The sequence below is a fragment of the Juglans regia genome, chromosome 2 (genome assembly GCF_001411555.2).
Source record: "Juglans regia cultivar Chandler chromosome 2, Walnut 2.0, whole genome shotgun sequence".
Lineage (NCBI taxonomy): Eukaryota > Viridiplantae > Streptophyta > Magnoliopsida > Fagales > Juglandaceae > Juglans > Juglans regia.
Window position 1 is genome coordinate 7,249,698 of NC_049902.1, and position 26,438 is coordinate 7,276,135.

The window sequence follows — 26,438 nt, forward strand, 5'->3', positions numbered from 1 at the left end:
AATTATGGTGTACATGAGATTTTACATTTGTTAATTGCCAAATTATTTGAAGGCCTATAACTATTTCCAATGTCAACTTCATCTCACAACAATTAGGAGAGTGGTGTTTAGACAGAGTGTTATTTTTTTGGAGATTTATTTGTAGAGAGTAATAATAATTGTGAATATCAAATCAGTCATAAAAAAAATAGTGTACTGGTGGACCTCTAAATGTATTATTTTAATTTATGATGTCATATTTGATATGGAGACATCTAAGAATATATCTGATCATGGATGTAAGTTTCTCTGATAAATAAATGATGACAATTTTCCTTAAAAAAAAATTAAGAGAGTATTTTTTTTTCTTTTTTTTAATTCTTGGTAAAATATAAATATGAGTAATGCTTCTATACTTCTAATTTATATCACTCATTTTGCTTATTTGACGTGGTATTGAAAAACACTAAAAAATTAAAAAATATATATTTAAAACAAAATGATGCTCGAAAATACAAAAAGATGAAGATCACATGGCACTATATTAATAGTGTCTCATCAAAGGGACAAAATGAATGATATAAATTAGAGGATATAATGGCATTACTCTGTAAATAGATTCATTAGATAAATTAAAATGAAAAATTCTAGACATAAACCTTACACCCTGCACACTCATTTAAAAATATATCATTTTCTTTTTTTACTCACATAATGAAAATGATTCCTGACATATTTGTAAATAAAATAAAATAAAAAAGTAAAATAATATATTTTTAAGTAGGTGTACAGAATGTGAGACTTATAAATAGTATTACTCAATTAAAATAGAAGGCTAGGATTATAGATTCATGATGATAAATAAGGACAAAGATTTCGAGGATAATGTATTGAGTCAACCGTGTAGTCCTATTATTTTTCTTAAAAAATAGTTGAGAAAAATGTGAAAATTGAAATCATGTCCCCCAACAACTTTCCGTCCAACCTAAAAAGAAATGGGCAAGTGGTTGATGTACTCTTTGGCAGTGGGTACGTAAATGAGTAGAAAGGTAGAAAAATTTCCATTTCAGCTCCCAACTAAATTTTAAGAGTTTATAACCAAGTTTGGTGAATATGACCATACATCTTCCTTCAAATAGGATGTTTATCAGGATCAAATATTTTCCAATAATACCAAAGAAAATTGAGAAATGGAAAAATATTATATTTGCAAGTTGGTGCTAATAACTATATTTTACGGCTCCATTTGGGTTGAGAAATCATCTCAATTTATATCATCATTACAATTTTATTAAATTTTTCACACAAAATAGAATGATTCCGTTTGAATTTAGAGATGAGTTGAGATGATTTGTGAATAGTAGAATAAAATATTGTTAAAATATTATTTTTTAATATTATTATTGTTTTGAGATTTGAAAAAATTGAATTGTTTATTATATTTTATGTGAGAATTTGAGAAAGTTGTAATGATGAAATAAGATGAGTTGAAGTGAGTTTCCATTCCAAACGGGACTTAAAAATAATTCAACTTTTTCAAATTCAAAAATAATAATAATATTAAAAAATAATATTCTAACAATATTTCATTCAACTTTTAACTTTTATCTAAAACCATCTAATCTTATCTCACTATACAAACAGGGGCTAAAAATATTTCCTAAAGCATTTGATTTGTAAGGGAAGTTTAAAATTAAATTTTCATACAAGTCAAATTGTATCATTTCAACAGTGTATCATCTACTTTAGCTTGCAAATAAAAATACTCCAAGAAATAATAGAACAAAAAACCAAAATGCCAATAATATGTGACCATTCATGGGGAGAGCACTCTCTTGTCAAGGAATTTAAGGATAAGGAGTCAATTTTCAGTGGCAGTGACACAAGGGCCCATTTCTTTAGTTTTCCAGTACTGTATTATAACAATGGTGGAGCCAGTCTGTCAACAATTCAGCAACAAGATCAACCCAAGTATAAATTGCCAACCATCTCACTGCACAAATGTGCTTAATTTGTTGGATTAATCCAATGCACCATTCTAGACAGTCCTCTTGATCTGCCTGTTCTCAACTATATATTGATGATGCCTTCTAACTAACCTCTGATGCTGATTGATCTATGTGATGTGTTCTTTGGATTGTGATGTACTTTGGCACTTAACTCTTTGTATATTATGTGTATTTTGCTCTTAATCTATCAGAAATGATACTCTCCCATAACAAACCACGACAAATTATTCTAATCTGTCATGGTTTTCAGATTCAGCCAAGGTTGTTATGATTGCTATTACTGCAAGAAGATACTTGAAACATTTCAAAGTTGATCTGTATAGCGAGCAATGGAAAGGTTTAGGTTTGGGATTTGGTAGAATAGTTAGATCTTTGGCTCAAATTTGACCCCAAACAGCGACCTCTGACTTCGTAAGAAAAAAACATGAACTGAACTAACTCGGCGGAACTCCGAGAGAGTCTCCTCTGATCAAGTTAATTCTCTAGTGAAAGATTGGTTTGAGGGTTGTTGAGATATGGAGGAATGAAGAATGAAACATCCTAACTAAGTTTTTTGGATATTGTTTGATGTAAGGAAATGCAAAGTGTTGCCATTTCATTGTTTTTATAATCTCATAATGGGTTTATCTATCTACATGAACACAGGGATAAGGACCGGTACCATCAGGGTCTTTATATCATACATTGAAAGAAGGTTGTTACTGCATTTTATAATTAAAATCAAAAGCTTAGCCAAGCATTCAATGTGTATTGAGGAAAATTCTAGAGATATGAAGATGCCAACTAGTTTACCATAAAGACTCTAACATGTTGTAGCAGAAAGATCATGGATCTAGTGGACCTTATCTTTGTCAGGTTTAGGTTATTTTGGACTGAACTGTGTAGCTCAGCAAGTTTGCAGGGTCAGCTATGTCAAGTTTGTTCTGCTTTGCAGGTGTTTCTTTGGCATGATGTTTGCAGAGGCTCTCTCTCTCTCTCTCTCTCTCTCACACACACACACACACTATTCATGGTCCATAAAAAGCTTAAAATGCAGATCCAATTATGGTCCAAGAGCAAGAAAGCAGACACAATGGGAAAATACTGTTTCTTTTTAGTATTTACAAGTTCACTGTAAAAAGACGAGCTTGGACCAACTCTACATATTGCAATGAAAATTATTGCTAAAACAGTTTGACAACTTCAAAGTCATTTATTGGTGTTGAGGAAAATAGTCTCCTCAAAGTACCACTCAATTTGTATTCACTTTTTAAACTACCAATTCTGACAATTGTTTGGATAGTAAAAGTGTTTCATCTCATTTTAATTTATCTCATCATTATAATTTTTTTAAATTTTCACACAAAATATAATAAATAATTTAACTTTTTCAAATTCAAAAATAATAATAATATTAAAAAATAATATTTTAACAATATTTTATTCATAAAGAAATAATAACAATATTGCAAATGTTGTAATCTCCCTCAATTGTCGAGTGGAGTAATTGTATTTATGTATATATAGAATTACAAGAGTTGACTATATAGCTGGAGCTTAACAAGCAAACAAGGAAAGTATTAACAGAGAGATATGAAGGCAGCAGTTACGGGAGCTGGTCTGGTGCAGGAGGATGAGGCATATCAGTAGCCGAATCCATAGTTGCCTTATTAATTCAAATTTTTATTTTTATTTAAAATCATCTCATCTCATTTCATCTCACTATCCAAACGGGACTAAACTCTATAAAAATTGCTATGCTATCTTCTTTTTTATTCCCTCCTTAAAAAGGCAAAGACACCCCTACAAGTTCTAAAAAAAAAAAAAAGACAATACCCTATTAAATAAAAAATCTAGTTTTAAAATTTGGTTTTATAACAAAATAAAAACATCTTCTAAAGTTAAAATTATTTTAAAAATTAGTACATTTTACTTTTCACATTTTTTTAACGTTTTGTTCATTTTTTATCTGAAACTAATTGTTCATGTCTTTTTTTTTCATTTATTTATTTTCTTAAAGCCAATTTTCAATTTTAATGTTTTTGTAGTTTGTTCTGAACTTTTTCACGTTCTTAATTTTTTTCTATTTTATTTATTTTTTTATGAAAATATATTTTAAATCTTTTATGGAGATGATAGTTGGGGAGAGGTATATTTTCCCTAGAGATTCTTCTTGTACATATCCTTTCAACTTCTAACTTGGATGTTTCGGAATTGAACTGGCCCAAGGTCCAGATTGATTATTATAATCACGGGAGTAGCTTCAAGGCATGTGTTTTGATACGTACCCATGTCCAAAGCATCACAAGAAGTTCTCCTAAAGGTGCAAGTCTCCTAGGTCCGTATGAATAGTGAGATGAGATAAAATGAATTGAAATGATTTATAAATAGTAATAAAATTATTATTTTAAATTAAATGAGATGAGTTGATATGATTTCACCTCACATTTGGATAGGTTTTCTCAATATGGAGAGAAACAAAGAAAACTTGACTTCATTGTTTCACTTTCTCGAGTTTGACAAATTAAGTATAAACTCCACCATTTGTGGTGGGGGAAACAACAGAAAGATTATTGATTGAAGGATGAAGGTCCAGATCTCATGCAAAAAAGATTGGAAGGAGGAAGGAAGAAGAGGGGCTTGGCAAGAGGCTAATGATTTGACTTTTTACTGTATTCTTTCATATGGAAGTCAGATTCCATAACTCAATTATTTGCTGACACAAAGCATTTTCTTTTGCTTTGCTGACACTCCCAACCTTTTCATGCTTACTTGAAAGTTGAATCTTATGAACCATGAAAATGTACAATACTCTTCATAATTCTATTCACCAGTTATATATGTACATAGCCGGATGGTCTTCATGATCACATCAGAAAACAGAAGGGATGGCTGAATTATAAATGAAATAATGATAAAAAAAAAAAAAAGCTAACTATTATTGAGTGAAAGAAGAGAACAATCCAGACACTACAAACCTCTCTTGTTTTTACTTTCACGATCTCTTATATGGCTAAAAAACGTAGTTTCATCAGGCTGTAGCTCCCAGCCCCATTGGCCAAGGCTCATGCTGCAGATTTTACTTTCTCAACAATTTTAATGTCATATTCATTGGATTCAGCAGCATGGTCTGTTGATGTTCATCCATGATGGGAATTCTGTTAATGATCAGATTTCGGTTTTTGGAAGCCAATTCTCTACTCGGATGATCGAAACAAAAGATATCATATCACTTACTTCCCATGCCTTTTACCTGCAGTTTCAAAAATGAGATTGTTAGCTAGAAATCCCCCAGAAAACACAGGCACAAACCCAAAATAAGAAAAATACAGGATTGGAACAACATTGTCGAAGCTGGATTCTAGTAAACATTAATATACCTCTTTGGAACCATGATTTTCGCACTGTCCGGCGGATGTGACGCTCATGCTTCTCTAAAAGTTCATCAACTCTGTGTGATTGAGACAGTAATGGTCCAGAAAATTCAACCTTGTCCCCTTGGTCCTGGTACCCCTGTCACGGGACCCGGATTAATCAACAAAAGATATAAAGTATGAATACTCTCTCTATTAAAGCCATGTATGGATTTATTGAAAAATCAATGGATCCATTAAAACTTTATAAAGTTGAAGGTATGTTCTTGAAAGCGACCTCCAGCTCTGCCAGGAAAAGGGGCTTAAGAAACTGGAAAAACCAAGAAATCTAATTTGTGGGATCCTTGTTGAGATATCATGATACATTTCAAGCTTCTACTAAAAGCATACGAATGAGCTTTCAACATGGTCTCAACTGTTTTTATAAATCACTTTTGAACTTATTTTCAACTTGAAAACATCTAAAATAATGACAATTGTTGGGCTTGTGAATACAAATGGTTTTACATTACAACTGACAATTCTTTTAGCTTCTTTTAAAAAATCAAACTGAAATGATTAATACACATTGGGCTCTAAAAGTCACAATTACCAGATTGCTTCTTATAGCCGTCAATGCCTTTCTTTATCACATGCAAAAGCTGAATTTGATACACTACAACAGTGTTTTTTATTTTTGTTTTTTCCTTATCTTATCAACAGGAGTTAAAATGGAGATTATGTAGTGAAACTTTCCCAAAAAATTAAAATTGAGGATATGTATTGAAACTTAAATCAATTCATCCTGCACCTGGTTCTACAAGTTATCAACTTACTGCATTGCTTCCTTTTGAAACTGAAATCAATTGAAACCACATCTGGTTATAGAAGTTACAAACTCACCAGACTGCTTATTTTTTAGCTGCATTTCCTTTCTTTTCCCAGATTGCTTCTTTTACATCACAATGCACTCATTTTCAGTTTCTTTTTCATTTTTTCTTCGTTTTAACAAGCATTAAAATGGAAAATAAGATTTGAAACTTACCAAAGAAGAAACAGGAGGGTATGTATTGTAACTGAAACAATCCATACCACATCTGGTTCTAAAAGTTACAAACTTACCAGATTGCTTCTTTTAGCCGACATCTCTCTTTCATATTGTGCCAACGACAGTTCCTGAGAGTGGTACTCATCAGAAGCATCAAATGAGTCTGGACGCTCAAACTTGCACCAATTATTCTGCATTGCAAGCTTGACAATCTCATAGGAATCATGGCCTCTACAATATGAGCGGGTCCCATATGCATCCCCATTTTCGTGCCTTCTAGAGTCAACATTGTTCCTGGCATGCAATGCAGTAGTAGATTCTACAATACTGCAAATGTGTCCTCTTGAAGTAGACCTACTGTGTGATCTTACGGATGCATCCTCCTTTCTCCTTTTTGCCCATGCAAAACCACTTGATGTAGAAACTTGTAAGGGGATGGAAAAGGGAACGTCACCTTGAGATGCATTCTTTACATGGGAAGCCTCTTCAATGTTATCAACTGATGGCTTTCGTGCCATGCCTTCTATAGTAGAATTTACATCTTTGAGAATATCTCCATTGCTAACCTTAATCTTATGAGAATCCTGAGTCTGATTTGCCATCTCCTGAAAGATAAGGATATGTATATCAGTGAGAAGTAACTCCTAAGACATCAGAGACATATCTATGTTCTACATGTGCATACCTACTTATCAAAAAAAAAAAAACATGTGCATACCTAGATTTATATATATATATATATATATATAGAGAGAGAGAGAGAGAGAGAGAGAGAGAGAGGGAGAGGGAGGGAGAGACCTCTCCTGCTGCCAATTTACAGATTCCATAGGGTTTTCTTGCAGGCTTTCTTGTTATTTCAGGTCCACGAACTCTCCCACCAATCTTTTTCCTGAAAATTTCAGTGAATGTATTGCAGTTATGGAAAGATGACATAACATAATACTAGTTACACCATGTGAAGCTGAAGGTTGCAGAGAATCAACATTTTAATGAGAAGATGTAAATTTCGCTGCATCAAAATCTATTTTGCAAAATCCAACCAAAGAAGGCATGCCAATCCAAGGGGCAATTAAATATCCCAAGGAAATAAAACAGGTCCTTGTGTTTATACATAAAATTTGACATGGTTTTGTAGGTAACTAAATGATTCTGTTTTTTTTTTCCCCTTTTCAGCCTAAAACACAATTTAGAATTTTAATAGTTTAATTCATCTCTAGTTCCTGGTGATTACGTCATGCTACCAAAATGTGCGTTGTTCTAAACAACGGACACAGTCAATCTGTCTTCTAAAGAGGAATCAGTAATTCCTTTTTAAGAAATCCGATACCATAAACACATTTACTTTCAATGATATGATGAAAATGAGAATCCTCACCTCTTTGCCTCCTCACGACTTTTTGCATCAATCTCCTTGCTGGGTGGGTATATTGGCAAGCTTGATGGATCACATGCATAAGGCTTTGATGTGAAGTACTGAATATAGTATGGAAAGAAGATTTCATTAGGAGAATCCTAAATGTTGTAAGCCAATGCAGAAGATAGTCATGAAATTTTGGGATTCATGCTGTTTTCATTGGTGTTGCACCATGAAAGTGGGACAAATACAGGAACAGCAAAATTCTTGATAAGCGAAAAAGGAAATATGGAATACTCAAACTCATCGGAGAAAAAAAAAATTCCAGGAAATATGGGCTTGAAAACCATATACGTATCAATAATGGACCTGGTTAGCTCCACTGCCATGCATGACCAACAAATCTAGACAGTCTTTCCAACCATAACATCAATATGCAAAATAATCACAGTACTTTGTGTGACTACCTCAGATGCTAGAGCAGAGAAAGCTGTCCCTCGTTTGTATGGTTCTACGGACAGAAGAGTTTCCAGCAGGCTTATGGTGGTTTTAGGTAAATTTTTAAAGGTCTCTCGAAGAGAACTATCATAAGGTTGCTGTGGTTTGAATAATGTTGCATGAGGAAGTTTGGTTCTCTTCCAGTAGTCATCAGGTGGAGATCCACAAAGCTTGAAAATTTTGTGTAGTTGCTCAACCTGTAGAAGTACAGCATGACAATTATAACTTGAACAGGAAACTTTCAAAAGCAAATATGTGAACAACCAGTTTGCGCAGTTTCATTTATACATATCACCTATTTTTATCAATCAACATATGTATCCAGATTTTCCCTAGTCTTTGGCTCAAGCAGAAAAGGAGTGGAATGGTATTCCAGTGTAGCAATGGTTGAATTTCACCAAATATGCATGTTTATAACTGCCATAATTCAAAGTGGACAATTAAAACATAGAAGGGAAGTTTTGGAAGGTACCTTCTCACAATTACTTACTAGACATGATGTTTAATTTTTAAGAATTACTGCTAGCAGCATGCTTATAATGAAGTTCTTATTACTTAGAAAACTACAGCTAGCTGCCAAATTGTTGATAGTTGTAATGTTGATTGGATAAGAAGTGTCACCAAGAAAGAATGCCATTTCCAAATATCGAACAACTACCAACTATTAACCCATGTATCATATATATTTTTTTATAATTAAACCTATGTGTCACATATACCCATGTATATACACATTATTGGACATCACTCTGGGAAAAAAGGATTAACTGTCAATATGGATATATCTCTGATAATTCTGGCTAGATAGTGGGGAGTTAAAAGGGTTCCCACATTTGGGAATAGGAAGATAAATATTTCTGTCCTCAAAAAATTGAAAAAGAGAGGCTATTCTACATGGAAATCACATTGTGGGATGGAATGCAGTGGAAATAGCATAGACAAGAAAACATTCAAGGTTCTCAATTATGAGAATAGAATGACCTTGCGGGGATCAGATCCAGTTGACCAACTGCATTCTAAAGTGCCAATAGAAAGACAGGAAGCTTGCCAGCTGACCAAGGGATGTTTCTGGTAGCATTTTCAAACTATAATCTACTAGTTATGTTGCTATAAAAAGAGTGTCTTTGTAAGCATTAAAAATACTTCTAATTTTAGTACTATGATTTCCCCAAATTTACAAAATTCTAGGGATAAGTCTGAAAAGGATTGACTTTGAAGGTTGAACAAAGTACCTGATTTGAGTTGCTATTCATTAATTTCGACATTTTTTTTTTTGTTCAAGTTAAGATAGATGGTTGAATGCATCAGTTGAAACAATATTTCTAACCATTGTAAGACTTTAGTATTGAAGTTATCTCCAGTCCATTCACAGCATTGGATTGGTTTTCCTCTCTCTTATTTAAGTTTTGCCCATTTTGTGATTGCCATATCTTGTAGAGATCAATTATCCCATTTCTTGTACCAGTAATACAGTTCATTTCGATGAAACCATACTTCTCTTAATGGTATTCTTATTGTGTTCCATTAAACTACTTCATTGGTCAGAAGTTAAAAGACCAAGATTTTAAGAAATGGAAGCAACATACTTCAGTAAGGTGATTACCTCTGTTCTCCCTTGAAGGATCGGTTTTCCTAGTATTAGTTCTGCAAATACACAGCCAACACTCCAAAGATCCACAGATGCTCCATAATCAGTCGATCCGAGAAGAAGTTCAGGAGGACGGTACCATAAGGTGACAACGCGACTGGTTAGGGGTTGCCTATGCCCAGAACTATAAAAATTTGCCAATCCAAAATCAGCCACCTTCAAAATTCCATCATTATTAACCAACAGATTTGATCCTTTAATATCCCGGTGCATTACTCCCCTTGAGTGGCAGTGCTCAATTCCAGATAACAACTGCTTCACATAGCATTTGATCTACAAAAACAAAATTAACGCCATTTCTTTTGGTATACGAATATAAAGATGATACACTGCTTGCAAAACCACAAAAATTATTAAATTATCACATTTAGTTTTTCCATAATCTGATTTCACAAAGATTCAAAATGGGTTTTGTTTTTTTGTTTGCATTTATGACCAATTCATCTTGCCATTTTAGCTAATGAGCTTTACTAACACATTCAAACTTATCATGGTATTCTAGTGACTACTTGACTCAATGTTATATGTCAGAAGATCTGTATACATTAAATCTTTTCACGTCAGTGTGGAATTCAGACACCCCCATCATAAAACTCTATGACGTTTGGTTTTAAGGCAAAGCGTGCAAACCTGTGACTCACTGAACTTGATGTCTGGGCAAGATAAGAGTCCAGTAATATCATGTTCCATGTACTCGAATACAAGGTATATGCTACATGACAATCGGGAAGTAATTATACCCTCCAGTTTTATGATGTTCGGATGGTCAAGCCTGCGTAGAATTGTAATTTCTCTTGCCATAAACCGAACACTCTCAGGCTCAAAATTGTCAAACCGCACCTTCTTCAGAGCAACTATCCTGCCAGTTTCTGTTTCACGTGCTCGGAACACGCTGCTATATGTACCCTGTCCGATCTACTCAAGCAGTTGAAATTGAATACAGTCATGACCAGAAAGACACAACACAGCAAGCAGCATAATGTTTTTGATAAGTAGACACAATATTAAACAATCCATCCATTAGATAGTACTCAGAAGCAGCAAAATAGAAAAAACAGTAACAGAATCCAAATGGAACATCAAGGGTCAAAGACTCAAAAGCAAGCCACATTATAAAAAAATAAAAAAAAAGAACCTCCCTCACATCAAATAATAAAAGTACTTCTGTTGTGGCTTTACCATTTTAAGTAAAATCTTGTTTGCCACACTATGCCGTTAAAAGTATCAAAATTGTGAAATTTTGATATAGCAGATTTTAGCAACTTTCCATCCAATAATTCCAAAAACTGAATGTTTTTAGAGGATTTTAAAAAAAAAAAAATTATAATTTTCATGTAAAATAAGAGAAAATATGCTACAACGTTTCCACAAAGAGCCAATCCCATTGATAGACAAAGTGTGTATCGAAAATGAATTGAATAAATTAACAGTTTGATAACAATAACAATAAATGTAAAAACAACCTTTTCTAATTTTTCGAAGGCATCGGCTCGTAGAGGAATCCAGCCCTGAATGGCTTCGCCGGCGACCGCGCTGAGCCAAGCAGGCCACCCAGCAGCCACCTGCTCCCCCTCCACGTACTTTTGCAAATTCCCCAATCTGAAGCTCAATGACGAGTCGTTCCCATTGGAACTCGCTCTCCCGGACTCACCCAACTCGCTCCCGCTCAAACCCACCACCACCACTGACTCGCCACTCTTCTTCCTGTTACTAGACTTCCCCTTCTCATTCTCCCCCGAGCCGACCCGGATACGACCCGAATTCCCGGCACCGACGCCGCTGTCCCGGAACGCGCCAGAATGGTCCAAAGCCGGCGTCACCGACACCGCTTGCTTCGAGCTCACGCAACCCATAACAGCCCGCTAAAACCACCACGACCGCTGACCAGAAAGCATAGGGGAGACTCAGAAGAATCGAAATCCCTGGACCCGAGTCAATTAAGCGAGGACTGAAGGACAAAGAACAGAGGATGGGAAGCAAAAATGGGTTATAATTATATATAAATCTGTAGAACAAACTATAAGTTCCAAAATGGGAATGCTTTTCATTGTCGTCTTTTCACTTTCTCGCAGTCCACCCTCTCTGCCTTTCTCTCTCCCACTCGCTTTAGCTTCTCTTTGCTCAGTTCCGCGACAATTGCGGTAGATGGCGGATAAAGAAGATTTTGTTTTTTGGTTTGATTTTTGTATTGTTAATGCGGCTTTCAAAACAAAACAAACAAACCGAGTTTGCGGAATCAACGGATAGAAGAAAGCATAGGAAAAATTATAGTACCCATGTATTTTGTTTTGTTTTTGGGTATTTTCGAACGTAAAGTTCAAACCTTTAACTATTGATTGAGGGCTTCTTTTCAACGTTGTCTGTCAGACTGTAGAGAGACGAGAATGCATGGGACGGGAAGGAGGGGGAATAGTAGGAACCTTTTTTCTTTTAAATTATTTATTTTTTTGAGTGCCAATGGGTGGTTTTTGAATTACTATTATTATCTCTTCGTATATTTGTTGTGTTTGGAAGTTGGTGTGTTTGGTTGGGTATGGGTGGCTGTTGTTGACTAAATGGATATTTGTTATTTTTTTTTAAATATTTTTATTTTATTTTTTAATTTTCCTTGTAATTTAATTTTGGACTTTTGTTTACAGTTTACGTGGGGATAGGGAGCCGTGGAAAGCAGCCAATCTGAGACCTTAGAGAATTGATTGATTAGAACAAGAAAAAATAGAAGAAATTTTTTTAAATAACACTACTCAAAAGGTGAATCGATTAAATAAACAAAAAGAAAAAAGAAAAAAAAACAACTAAAGAGAGAAGAAGGAAGTAAAGGAAAAAAAAGAAAAAAAGAAAAAGGGAATGGAAATGCATAATGCTCACTTGTCCCTTTCCTTTCCCAACACCTTCTTCTCAATTCTCTGTTAACTTTCCCAGTTCCCACTCCTGCATTTTGCTTTGCTCATTACTCCTATGGCCCACACATTGAGTTAGATGGGGTCCACTCTGAAATAATAATGGGGGCAGGCATCTCTATGCTAAGCTCTTTCATCATCGAGGGGTGGTTTCTACTTTCTCCTCAACCCTCCTCATGCTGTGAATACTAAATATGTCTAATCTTTTTCTTTCCGATCTCTCAAGGAGGTGTTGAAAATGGCCACATTTTCAGTATCTTAAAAAGGGCAACTTTTGGGTGTTGGGGAATTAATTAATAAAAAATAATATTTATAGTTATAGAATGAATAAGTATCGTATATTTAAAAAAAATAAAAAATATAAAAATATAAAATTTATATTAAAAAACTAATTTTTAATAGTGAATCATTTTCTTTTTTTAAAAAAATGCACGCTGCTTATACAATCCATACATGTATATAACATTCTTCTTAATTAATTAATGAATTGATCACCACTGCTTGTTGAGTGTGTGGAGCATTACTGATTAGTGTATATAAATTAAAGCTTAATTTGCAATATTTTTTCACTGAAAATGAAATTACAATTAAAAAAATGCAACTGTACTCTTAGTACCATGTGAACTGCAATAAAATATAAGAAAGAAAGAAAAGGAAGGCAGTGGCCGAGTTGTCTTGAGTCTTGATAGAAATGTGTGTATTTACACCCACCTTAGTTTGTGACATATCTATCTATTAATATGTATGCAAAATTGGAAATCAGCTATGGACACTTTCAAATGAATCTTAAATTTGTTGTAGAATTTGTATTCTTACAAAGTTGCCCTCCCAAGGGGTAGAGGAACCCCCTCCACCTACTCTTTGAGGATCCCCAACCCTAAACCACCTCATAGAGTTGTTTATGAGCCACCGCATAGGGTGGAACGCGACGAATCTTTTAAAAATGAGTTATAAGTCAGTTCACAAAGGAGTAGTTAGATCACAACAACTGCACCATGACAAATAATCACCTCGAATGGGGGAGGGGGAGCCTCGCCCTGCCCCGGCTATATTATTCTTTTCTAATATGTTAGTATTTGATCTTTTAATTTTTTTTTTCAATGGTTAATGCAATACTTAAATTTGGACACGTCTCTCTCTGATTGAAAACTTAGCTAGGGGAGGATTTTTTTACCGATTAGAATTGAGGAACTGGTTCAAAATTAGGCCTTGTTCGGATAGTGAAATGAGATAAGATGGTTTTAGATGAAAGTTGAATAAAATATTATTTTTTTGAGATTTAAAAATGTTGAATTGTTTATTATATTTTATATAAAAATTTAAAAAAATTGTATTGATGAGATGAAACCGTTTCAGTATCTAAATGAGACCTTAATAGTTTATTTTTTTTTTTATTTTTAACAAGAAAAACTCTTTTAAAAGTAGTTATTATATCTTCTTGAGGTTGAGTGTTTTTTACAAATAATATTACTTTGAAGCCACATTTTACCCCTTTTTTTTTTTTTTTAATTTTTATCTCTTGTTGACACACCAAAAAAGAAGCATTAATTGAATTTTAATAGCAGGGCATTTGCAACCAAACGACATGATGTTGTCTCGGTCTATTCAAGTTCAATAACTTGCCGACAAAATACTCAGAAAATTAAAAATTTATATGGTACTATAATTAATACACTAATTAAGATATATAGCAGAAAGTTGATCATCATCAAACCAAAGTTAATAAGAGGCTGTCCATGGCTTCAAGCCTTCAACAACCATCCTCAATTTCCTGCATGCCTGCCTGCCTGCCAACATACATACATACATACATATATATATATATAGATATACATACATATATATTATACGAGTCGTACGTGTATGTCTGTCCATCAGTCCGTGTTATTACAACAGTAAGCTAATATCAAATCAAATAATGCAGGCCGAGCAGTACTTCTCCTAGCACTAGCAGCAGTAATCTGCATGTGAAGGAAGAATATTGAAGACATGCATGCGGCAAACACTGACACCACGAACCAGTTCAAGCTCAAACACAGTTTTGATTCATCCTTTCATAGATATATATATATATATATATATATATATATATATATATATATATATATATCCTACGTATCATACTTATTTTATTTTTTTATTTTTATTTTTTTAAGATTAATTAATTTATTCTACTTTTTATTTATATATCACATATTTAATAAGAGATAAAAATAAATATAAAAAATTATATATAATATATAGTGTGATAATGATGGATAAAATTTTTAACGTAAATAGCTAGTTCCAAGCTTGCCTCTAACCTTGAAAAACAAAAAAACATTAAATAGTGGAAGAGAAGATAAAGATCCATATTTATGAGTTGAGAATTTATATATATATATATATATATATATAAAGATTACATAAAATAAATTTTGATATAATTTTATAAAATTTATTAGATTTATTTTATAATAAAAATAATTTTATAATATGAATTATCATTTTTATTTTTCATGAGTTTAAAATATTTACCTTTTGGGTTTACTCCTCCCGTAAAGTGATTTTTGGGTATCGAGGAAGCTGTAGTATTAGCAGTGGTCCTCCCGGCAAAAAAATGAAGTAAAAAGTACATATGCATTACATATATATATATATATATATATATATATATATATATATATATATAAGCAGACATCACATCTTCATCATCATTCTGTTAGATGTTAGGATAAAAAAAATTACCATTTCCTAAAAGTTATGAATATTGATCGGTTGGTGAAGTATAAACCATTCTTGAGTTGTTAAAATGAGTAATGTTAAGGTTATGTTTGGATAATAGAATCATCTTATTATTATTATTTAATATTTTATTATTATTATTTAATATTTATTTTATATTATTTTATATTATGATTTAATATTTTATTATTATTTTTTATTATTTACAGATAATTTAAGATCACCCAATTATTTAAACGTACCCTAAAACACTTTAAAAAAAAAACAAATATAGTCTACTATTATAAAAATAATTTGTTAATATGAGTTTTGGATTTTAGGGGAGGCCAACAGAGTCCCGCCCTCTGCCACTCTGGCCCCGTTCGCCCCGTAGGGAGAAACCCTAGCAGCAGCGGGAGGCAATTGGACCCTATTAAACTTAATCATTTTTTAAAAAAAATTTATGCAAAATTTATACATTTTAATATTATAAATATATATAAATATTATTTATCAATTATTATTTATTTACATATTTTATATTTATAATTTTTTTTATAAGATAAGAAGGTGTTTTTATAGAATATCGACGTATTTTTTTATAGATTTTAGAATGATTAATAATAATTAATAAGAAGAATTATATATATATATATATATATATATATTAAAATATGATTAGAATTCCACCAGCACCGTTAAGAATTTGGATGTGAAGGTAGTAGCGTGCCAACAGTAATCGTAAGCCATAATTGGAGCTGCCTCCCCTTATCTAACAACAAGGGTACAAAAACACTCAAGTGGTACTACTGCTCTCAATGCTCTTTAACAAGCTGTCACATACCATTAACCCCCACAACAGTAACCATTAAAAGTAACTTTTCAGCATATTCATCATCAATATATTATAAATAAATTAAATAAAAAATTAAATTAATGTTCTTGTTAATTATTAGAATCATATATGGAGGAAAGCACAATTGCCAATTAATTTATTATTTAAATACAACTACTTATAATATTCATTAATAATTTATTACTTTTAGCTTTGTTGCAATGTGGACAAGGACATGAAATCTCAGCACCACTGATATATAATGCTTGTATTTGGAATTTTGTGGAGTATGAAGTTGGGTGCTTGAAGGTCAAAGTCACTATAAATGAGGTTTTTTCTCTTGTTGACAACAAAACTTCTTCCAAAATCCAAGGATGCTAATTGCTGTGTATAAGTTAGAGTATTTAGATATTGAATTGAGATGATAATATATTATTAAAATATTATTTTTAAATATTATTATTATTATTATTTTAAGATTTAAAAATTTGAATTGTTTATTATATTTTATATTGAAATTTGAAAAAATTGTAATAATAAGTTGAGATGTGTTTAAGAACCAAATGAAGCACTTTGTTTAGAACCTAAACTCATCATTACAAATTTTTTAAATCTCAATATAAAATATAATAAACAATTCAATTTTTTCAAATTCTAAAATAATAATAATATTAAAAATAATTTTCTAATAATATTTTATTATTTAAACTCAACTCAACTCAACATCCACACGTAAAAAGATTACACAAAAATAAATTTATAAATTAATATGATTTGATGTAATACAAATATTTTTTTTTATAAAATAGATTTAGCGTATCTGATCAAATCATGTCAATTTAAAATCTTTTTATAATAATAATACTATAATATATATATTTATATATAGATAAAAGCTACCAAAACCCAACAGAACAAAATAATGTAGATCATTTAGCTGTCAATGGAGTAAAGAAAAAGAGGAGTGGCAGGTCCAAGGTAGGTATAGTGGTATGTCACTGTCCGATCATTTTTTACCAGCAACAATCATCACAGATTAGTGAGTAATGACTAATTAATATTTCTTTTCATCTATATGTTTAGTGGATGAAAGAAAACATTTATAAACCTTTCATTTGCATATATATTTAGTTGGGATTAAACTCTGCATGCATGGACCAGACCCCATTAATGAACATGTGTACACCATAAGTAAGTTTATGACAATTGGTTGATGCAAAAACATGATTGGAATGTGAAAGAAATTGGAATTCAGATCTTTATAGTTTGTAATTACAGCTAAATTCTAGAGAAATATATACATAACGTGAGTCTTATAATATTGTTAGAATATAATTCTCAATAGATCGAATAATTTCATATTAAATTTAATAAAAAAGAAAAGAAAAAAGAAACGATCTCTATCAAAGAAATTGATCAAGAACTAATGGTCATCCAAATAACTTTAAATTGAATTGTTAGAATATTGGTTGGTGTGAACATATGCATAGAGATTCTTCCAAACCCAACACCCTTATAGTGCTTATAAAAATGATTAGCCACCCTCTCCACCCAAAAAAGATAGATTTTTAACCAAATCCTTGTCCCCTCATACCTATGTGGCTTTGGTCAATGGAATTGATGGAATATCATTCTGACTTCTAAAGACATTTATGCTTGCCAGCTTGGGGTTATAATTACTCCTTATATCTTCAAAAGGAAATTATAAATTGAGGCCATGATAAAGAGAGAAAATCCGAAAAAATGCAATGTTTTATATAATTGTGGAGTGTGTAAAAATAATATAATTATTTAAAACAATAAATTTTATTATTTTTATATAAATATCGTATTTATTTATTTTTTTAAAATAATTACGTGATACTTATACACTCGTGACTAAAAAAAAAAAAAAAAAGATTTTCAAGACCTTTAGTGAGAAGTTATGAATTTCTGCCTCTGTTGTTCATGTTTGACAGTAGCTTAATTAGGCAATGGGCATGCATTTTATTCCTCCTTTAGTCAATGGATCCCTTTTCATCACTGAATAAACAAAACATTGAAAGGTGTGTTGCTTAGAAACTAATACACAACTGATCTGATCACCATAGGGTAAAGTCAAATGCAGCATTATTAATTAAGACTTGTTTACAGACCTTTCTATATATATTTATACAAGTAAAACATATGACTAACAATACAAGAAGTATACGAGAAATGGATTATATAATATTTATTAAGTATTTAATGCTGTAAAAAAATCTATATATATAATAATAATAATAATATATTAATGATCATAATTCATTTTACGAATCTCTTTCTTACTTTAGATGATGATCTTGATAAGTATATTAACAAGTAGGAAATCTTTCTTACCGGGCAAGAAATTCATATGTATAAATAATATATAAATGGCAACCCATAATTCATTTCACGAATCTATCTTTTTTAGAGTGCGTAAATTCTGTACGAGAAATGTTAGTATGCTTTCTTATTTTGATTCCTCATATATTTATTTTTTTTAAAATTTATTTTAATGGTTAAATAAATGATTATAAGTGTATTAATATATTTTTTTAATTTTTAAAAATGTTAAAATATGTTTAAAAATATTTGAAATAAAAAACAAAAAAATATATATAATTTACACTAGGCGACTTATCGAGTAGGCACACAAAGGCGACTGAGTAGCACCATTCATTCTTCGATCATTTTAAAAATTAGTGAGACTTATTGATAAATTCTTTTTATATAAATTTTATATTTATCTATTTTTTTTAAATGAGTATGTCATATAACTTAAAAACCTTAAAACTATTGCTATTAATTTGCCAATCAATTTGCGAGGATGATGTTGACACAGATATTACAACAAGAAGGAATTCTATCGTTTTATTTTTCAAACTCTTGTGCACTACCATTAAGATTTCGAGTGGGTTTATGTAGAAAGAAAAAATCTACACAACTTCTTATTATTAACACAACCTTTACATATCATATATTTTTTAATTTTTATTATTTTTTTCTTTTATTAAATATTTAATATATGAATAATGAATAGAAAAATTAAATTATTTTAAAAAGAATAAACTCGAAAAATAAAATAAAAAAATTAAAATTTTAAAAAATATGATGTGTGAAAGTTAAAGAGATTGTATAACATTACTTATATAGAAATGACTGTTTAATTTATGAGTAATGCTAGAGAGAAGTTATTATAGCAATGCATACTTTGTACTTACTGCGTGGCTGCTTTTAGTTGATTGTTCTCAACACTCATTTGAGGAGATGTGTGGTCTAGATGATGATACATCATGTGTACAAAATGAATATTCCTAATAGTGACTTCTATCTATATTTATTCTTAATTTATTATATTAGCTAGCCTAAAAAGCTGGCTTTTAAGAGCATAGGGCGGCTGACCCCATTGATCAACAAGCGCACATACAGGCTTTTTTGAAAAAAAGAAAAAAATTGGCCAAAGAAGAGGCAGAATAGTGCATACAATAGCTAGTGGGTGTGAATTAAGAAGCATTGATTTTCAACTAAGATGGGTACCAAAGAAATATTATCAATCAATTGGTCAAACTTTTGCAATGTGCAAGTAGTTCCCATTGTAATGTCCAAGTCAATGTCGGTTTTGCATGATAGATGCCAACTATACATGCAATCAAGATCCTAATTTATTAGGAGGTGCAACTTGTTTTTTAGAGAAATTATTAGAACCCTATTGCTAATTTTAAATTTGGGTTCACAAATTCAACTTTGCACCAAGACAAATTAGTTCTAGAAACTAGAAAGAGAGAAGAAATATGTAAAGGAGACAATAATAATAGTAATATAACTTATTTAAAAAGAAAACTGACTGTGTTATTCATCGTAAATCTTGATATTCTCTATCATTTTGATGTAATATTTTAGTGATATTAATAAGCGTAACTGATAATAAGAAATCTAGGATAAATAAAGTGTTTTTGCTTTCAAATATAATATATTATTTTAAGTAATTTTATATGTCAACAGATTAAATAGACAACCACTTAAAATGTTCAACATCAACATACATATATATATATATATATATATATATATATGACTGAACATGATAAGTTTAAGATGAAGATCAGTAGCATTGGTCATTTGAATTAAGATTATGAGGGCTTTTCATAGGTTTAGTATAATGTGTAGAACTATACATATGCATGTGGCAGCAGTAAATTACAGTGAGAAAATAGCAAAATTGAAACATCATACAATCTAAAACCCTAACTCCTAATCACACCAAACTAATAAAGAAATTGAAAAAAAAGAAGAAAAAAACTCACGAGTTGATCATGATGAGTTTTTTCAGAATGCATTCCAATCTGTTTTTTTTTTTTTTTTTTAATGAAAAAATGTATTAAGAAAAAAAAGGAAAAGAAAGGTTGCTCGGTGTCATAAATGAGTAAGAAATTAGAGGGCAATACTTTTCTTTCTGGATTAAGAAATCACCCAAAAGTATGAGGTCCCCTACCAAGCTTTTATTAGTCTCACAACAAACTGCAAAATATAGATATAGTTTGGATAGTGAGTTCAGTTGACATGAAAAAATATTATTATTTTTTAATATTATTATTATTTTAAGATTTGAAAAAATTAAATTATTTATTATATTTTGTATGAGAATTTGAAAAAATTATAAGAATGAGATGAGATAAAATATTTTTATTATCCAAACGTAGCTTAATCCTACCTTCAAACTCGGACAAACTCAATTCAATTTCATCAACCATCAATCATGTATTTTTTTTTTTGAGAAATTATGCTCTTCATCTTGAATTCTTATCACTATCGGTCATACAAATTATTTTGTTACATTTTAAGTGACCTTTCATTTAAGTGGTTGATTTATAAAACCATTTAAAATATGTCAAATCAACTTATTTTAAAACAATAAATAAGTTCAAATATGAAATATAATATATATATATATATATTATCAAGGATCATATTGCCTATTCTCCAAAAAAATACCGAATCCCCCACAAAAATTTAAATTTCTTGTAATAAACTCTCTAACAAGAAGTTTGAATTTTGGTGTTGATTGGAATTAAAATGATGCATTAAATTAGATAGTAAATGCATGAGGTGTATGCGACAGAGGATTCACTTTTGTAGATGAGAGACAGGGACCCCTGTACCTGACTTTCTCTACCTGCACCTTATCTATGGTATTATTAACTGTCTTCTTCACACTTTGGGCATGATAAATAAATAAAATACAAATAATAATTTTTTTTTTTTTTATTTGCTCATCTTCGTTCATGTTGATTAATATGATACACTTTATGTCATTTTAAAGTCCAACACTTACTATGTGACACGCCAATTAGTGTGATATATAATAACAAATTTCATTATGAGAGTAATAATAAAGTATATTCATACACAACTTTAGCACAATTATCATTAAAAACTATTTTTCACTTTAATTCAATCACATTATCTCACAATCAACAAGAAAATATATGAATAAATAATTTTTTAATCATAATTAGGTAGTGTTATCTAAGGTGCGGTTTGGATAGTGAGATGAGATAATTTTAGATGAAAATTGAAAGTTAAATAAAATATTGTTAGAATATTATTTTTTAATAATATTATTATTATTTTTGAAATTTGAAAAAATTGAATTGTTTATTATATTTTGTGTGAGAATTTGAAAAAGTTGTAATGACGAGATTAAATAAGATGAAATGAGATAAATACTTTCACTATCTAAACAAAGCCTAAAAGTTGTAACTCTATCAGTTTTCTCAAGGAAAATCAAATGTTCTTTTGATGTGCTATCACTACAACAGTTTGTCTCTTTTGGGACAAAAATTATTGTCCCAAAAAGATATTGTTTCGTCCTAAAGCAGTTTTTGGGACGAAAAAAAGGTCGTAAATTTGTCTCAATATCACTGTCTTGAAAGAATTTTTGGAACGAAATTAGAGAAAACAGTTCGATAGTGTTTGAGCATAATTTTTTTAGGATGATTTTATTTCGTCCCAGAAAGTTAGTCGAATGATCAAATTTAAACGTTTCAACGATGAAGAAGTTTGAACAAGTTAGATTATTTGTTCGATTGAATAACTTCAATTCGAATGACATTACGTTTGAACGTTACAATTTAAGTTCAAACGTTATATAATGTTCGAACGTATGTAGTTGAATGTTCGAAGTAAAGATATTAATATATGTAGTTGATAGTTGGAACTTCTATTTTGATGTTTGAATATTTTACTATTTAAATTTATTCGAACATTTAGTGTATTATTTGAACGGTTATGTAATGTTGGATTTGCCCGATGGTTGTTCGAATGCAGTTTACACATTACGTTTGAATGTCTTTATTTCAATTTACACATTACGTTTGAACATTTAGAGCAACTTCTCTAATTGTTGCTCTTATTGTTGTTTTATTCGCATTTCCAAGTCAACTCGTTGGGCCACTAACTCATACTGCTTTGTACTCAGTTCATTGATCTCTGACATCGCTTCCTCTAATGCTCTAGAAGTGTTGGCAATACTGAATGATGAGGAAGAGTTAGAAGACTTGACGCAACAACCCAAACTCCTCAAGTAGACTGAACGTGGACCCAGAACATTCGTAAAAACTTCGACATCACTTGTTGTGAAATTTTGATCAGTTGCAGATTCAGCATGTAGGGTGACTATTTTTTCCTACACATAAGAGAAATAATTAATATTGCCACAAATATATAAATAGGTTTAATTAAAACATATAATAATACTTACATAATTTTCACGGCATCGAGATGAGTCCACTCTCCATTACAATTAGTATGTGATGTACATATAATTTTGTCAGATCGTAATTACTATCTGAGTCTTGCTACATGACTAATATTTTATAGATATAAAGTCATTAGAATACAACAAACAATAAACTTGAGTAAAAAATAAACTTACCAACTTCTTAGAGAAGCGATGGAACGATCTTGAGTTTGCATTGTGATAAATCTTCAAGTTCGATCTATTTATTTTGTTTATAGAACTTTGCGCATACATAGAAGTTATAAATATTAGCAAGAAAAATTATAATCCATGACATGTAAAACAAGTTATTTATTTACCTTAACGCAAGATCCTCAAACATATTATAAAATTTATCTAAATCTAAAGGTTGGATATCTTGAAAAGTTTGGTGTGCGTTGTCATTGTTCTCGAACTTATTGTAATGCTCATGACATCTGACCTTATATTTTCAGAAGGCATTACACATAAGCACATCAATAGTCTTGCGCTCCTCCCTCCAATCAAAATTTAGTTCGATGTCATTCTTGAAAAAAAGACTCACGGACAAATTAATTGCATATTCTATATTTTTCATAGACATTAAATAATTTGATAAATGAATTAAATAATTACCAAACAACGTTTCTTAATAAGCTCTTTAATATCTCAGGAAACTTTATGCCATAAACTCGTAGCCAAAAGTGTGTAAGTCCATGTAAGAGCACCTACATGAAAAGCAAGCCAGGCCACTAGTTCTCCTTCACCTCGGTATGATTGTCAAGAATGTTAATCTTAATCTTATCAACTTTATGATATTTTTTCAATGTTATGCCTCTAGTAGTGCCTTGGCCTTGACAAGACTGTTTTATTAGAGCGTTAGGTGAAGATCGAGAACTTTAAGGATCTTCTATGGGAGGGTCGTTCTTTGGCATATGTCTTTCTCGATCATGATTGGACACCTATCATTGACCAGAAGGATGAAGGGAGGGATAGGATCATTGCCCAAATCGACATTATATTTGAGTTCTATAGAGAATTTGGTGGTGCCGGCCAGGATGATGACGCATACACCTTCTCCGTTCGAGGCGTATCAATTAGATTCTCAGTGGATGTAGTCGTCGATTTTCTTCGTATCTCTTGACTGCCTACTGCATATCCAAGCGTTGTGCCTAGGAAGTCTACACTTGCAGGTGATGGGGAGACTTTTAAGGACGAGGATTCTGATGTAGTAGATGAGTTCAATGGTCTCGCTGATCATGAGGTTCGTGAGTTGGTTATGGGTCCCAATGCTCATTTCTATGATGGGAGCAAGAGCATCAAACAAGCTGACTTATCCAGTTTTTTTCAAGATCATGAAGATAATAATAGCCAACAACATTGATCTGCAGGTACACAAGACTGAGGTTAGCATGGATCGGGCACGATTTATGATACAGGTTGCTCGTGGGGTGCTTATCGACCTAATAAGATATATATTCGCTAAGATTTGATCAGAGGCCACCTATATTATGACATATATATTACCATTTAGGGTCCTACTCACACGATTTCTTTCAGCAACAGAGTCAAGCCAAATGCGTATGAGTGTTTTTGAGAGCTAATTGAACTGATCAACTCCTCGACATTGTCACACAGCACGGGACACTCGAGATTTCGTATTCGTACACCCACTACAGAAGCGGTCGATACTTAGAGAGATGCACACCTGATAGATCATGGCATATCGGGTGAGGCATCTACACAAGGCACATGATGCACTACTATTCGTGAGGAGATTGTAGATATTGTGTGTGCAGAGATCCGCGTACAAAAAATAGAGTTAATTGATGTAGTGTGTATGGAAGTTCGGATTGGCCTTGCAGAGACTGAGTCGAAGATCATCTCTCACTTGATAAATATGGAGACACGCCTTGGTGGAGTCGAGACGGTGCTACAAGATTTGGGCTAGTAGTGTATATATTTAATTTGCATTTTTTTAGTTTTCTGTATGGACACTAGCTATTTGTGTTTTGTATAATTAATTTAAATATAAATCGTCTTTTCATTTTCTAAATTAGTTATTGAGTTCTTTTATGTATTTATATTATTTAAATGCTATATTTATTATATACACTAAATATTTACCTATAACTAATTAATAAAATATTTTTTTGCAATTAAAATTTGTAAAAACATTGTTTGAATGTACTGTAAAAGCATTCGAACGTATTTTCTACTCCCGCCAAATATTTATTCATCTAACCCGCCATAATTTTCGTTCGAACCATTCAATGGTCGTTCAAACGTTACTTTTATATGTTTGAATGGTAACTCCTTCTTGTTCAAACATCGAAATACACTGTTCGAATGGATACTCAAATTCCCGCTAAATTTGATAACTTAACCTGCCAATTTAACGTTCAATAGTTCCAAATAACTGTTCAAAGATTTATTAAATTTAAGATTGAACAATTAGGTACATGTTCGGACAAAATTTCTATTAGGTACACATTTTTTCATCCCAATATATTTCGTTTGAATACAAAATTTTACGTTCAAATGGATAACGACATCTATCAATTTTTTGGAACAAAATTTAAATTTTGTCCCTAAAAAGCATATTTTGGGATGATTTTTATTTCGTCCCAAAAACAAAAATTTGTTGTAGTCTACTATGTAATACTCTCAATCGGGTTTTGTAAAAGACTCCATGAAACAATTCCAAAGCACTAGATATAACACTAGAGGAGATAAACCAAAGCAGCTACACCTTAAATGAATGAATCCAACAGCTCTCCAATAATCCTCTCGCTTGATGGCACCTTGATGCAAATCTTTGTCTAGATCACTTTTGAACGTACAAGTGAAAACTAGCTTGTATAAGGAGGGTGTCCCTGGTTGTGCTTGCCCTTAAGCCATGTGGGGGACAATGGGATTGTAACATACCATCATTCTCTACAATCTATATCGTCAGCAACTCATTCTATCGATACAAATTCAAACTTAGGAATTTCTTTTTTGATTGATTTACTCACTTATCAGTATCCAATGACTTGGCATTGTGATTATCTATGATAACAAGATATTTTAATCTAGTCTCTAGGTCATCTCCTAATAAAAACATCTTGAAGTTGTAATTTATTCGATTACATACTCGACATGGTGGTTGCCTCTAATACCAAATGATACAAACTTTTGGTAGAACTCACCCTAAAATTCCGGCTAGTGCCCAAGAACTTAGTTACATACATGGTTAAGCTTGCACTTAAGCCATGTGAGACACTTGGATTGTTACATACACCACCATTTCATTAGTTGCCACAACATCACACAACTCTAAAAGACAACTTTCATAATACAACAAATATGCATATTAATGGTAGAAAAACA

At 31.6% G+C, this 26,438-nt stretch overlaps 1 protein-coding gene across 2 annotated transcripts; it reads right to left on the minus strand.

The window, feature by feature from the left end:
- Window positions 1-4,746: 4,746 nt before the first annotated feature.
- LOC109013298 (protein IMPAIRED IN BABA-INDUCED STERILITY 1-like) lies at window positions 4,747-12,290 on the minus strand. 2 transcript variants are annotated; one of them, XM_018995333.2, is made up of 9 exons: window positions 11,332-12,290; window positions 10,499-10,783; window positions 9,824-10,141; window positions 8,190-8,417; window positions 7,744-7,841; window positions 7,167-7,257; window positions 6,443-6,973; window positions 5,348-5,480; window positions 4,747-5,220 (listed from the first exon to the last, which is right to left on the minus strand). In XM_018995333.2, the coding sequence occupies exons 1-9, from the start codon at window positions 11,719-11,721 to the stop codon at window positions 5,201-5,203; spliced, it is 2,094 nt and encodes a 697-aa protein (XP_018850878.1). In that variant the 5' UTR covers window positions 11,722-12,290; the 3' UTR covers window positions 4,747-5,200. The 2 variants fall into 2 exon arrangements, with proteins under 2 accessions (XP_018850878.1, XP_018850879.1); XM_018995334.2 differs by lacking the exon at window positions 10,499-10,783 and having other exon boundaries at window positions 11,332-12,289.
- Between the last annotated feature and the right edge of the window lie 14,148 nt (window positions 12,291-26,438).

Bases quoted from the DNA above. Each gene is read 5' to 3' on its own strand.
- LOC109013298 (XM_018995333.2), bottom strand. From the start codon at position 11,721: ATGGGTTGCGTGAGCTCGAAGCAAGCGGTGTCGGTGACGCCGGCTTTG. The intron at 8,418-9,823 runs GTAATCACCTTA...GTACTTCTACAG, and splicing joins TCCTTCAAGGGAGAACAGAG to GTTGAGCAACTACACAAAAT. The intron at 5,221-5,347 runs GTATATTAATGT...TTGAAACTGCAG, and splicing joins AAAATCATGGTTCCAAAGAG to GTAAAAGGCATGGGAAGTAA.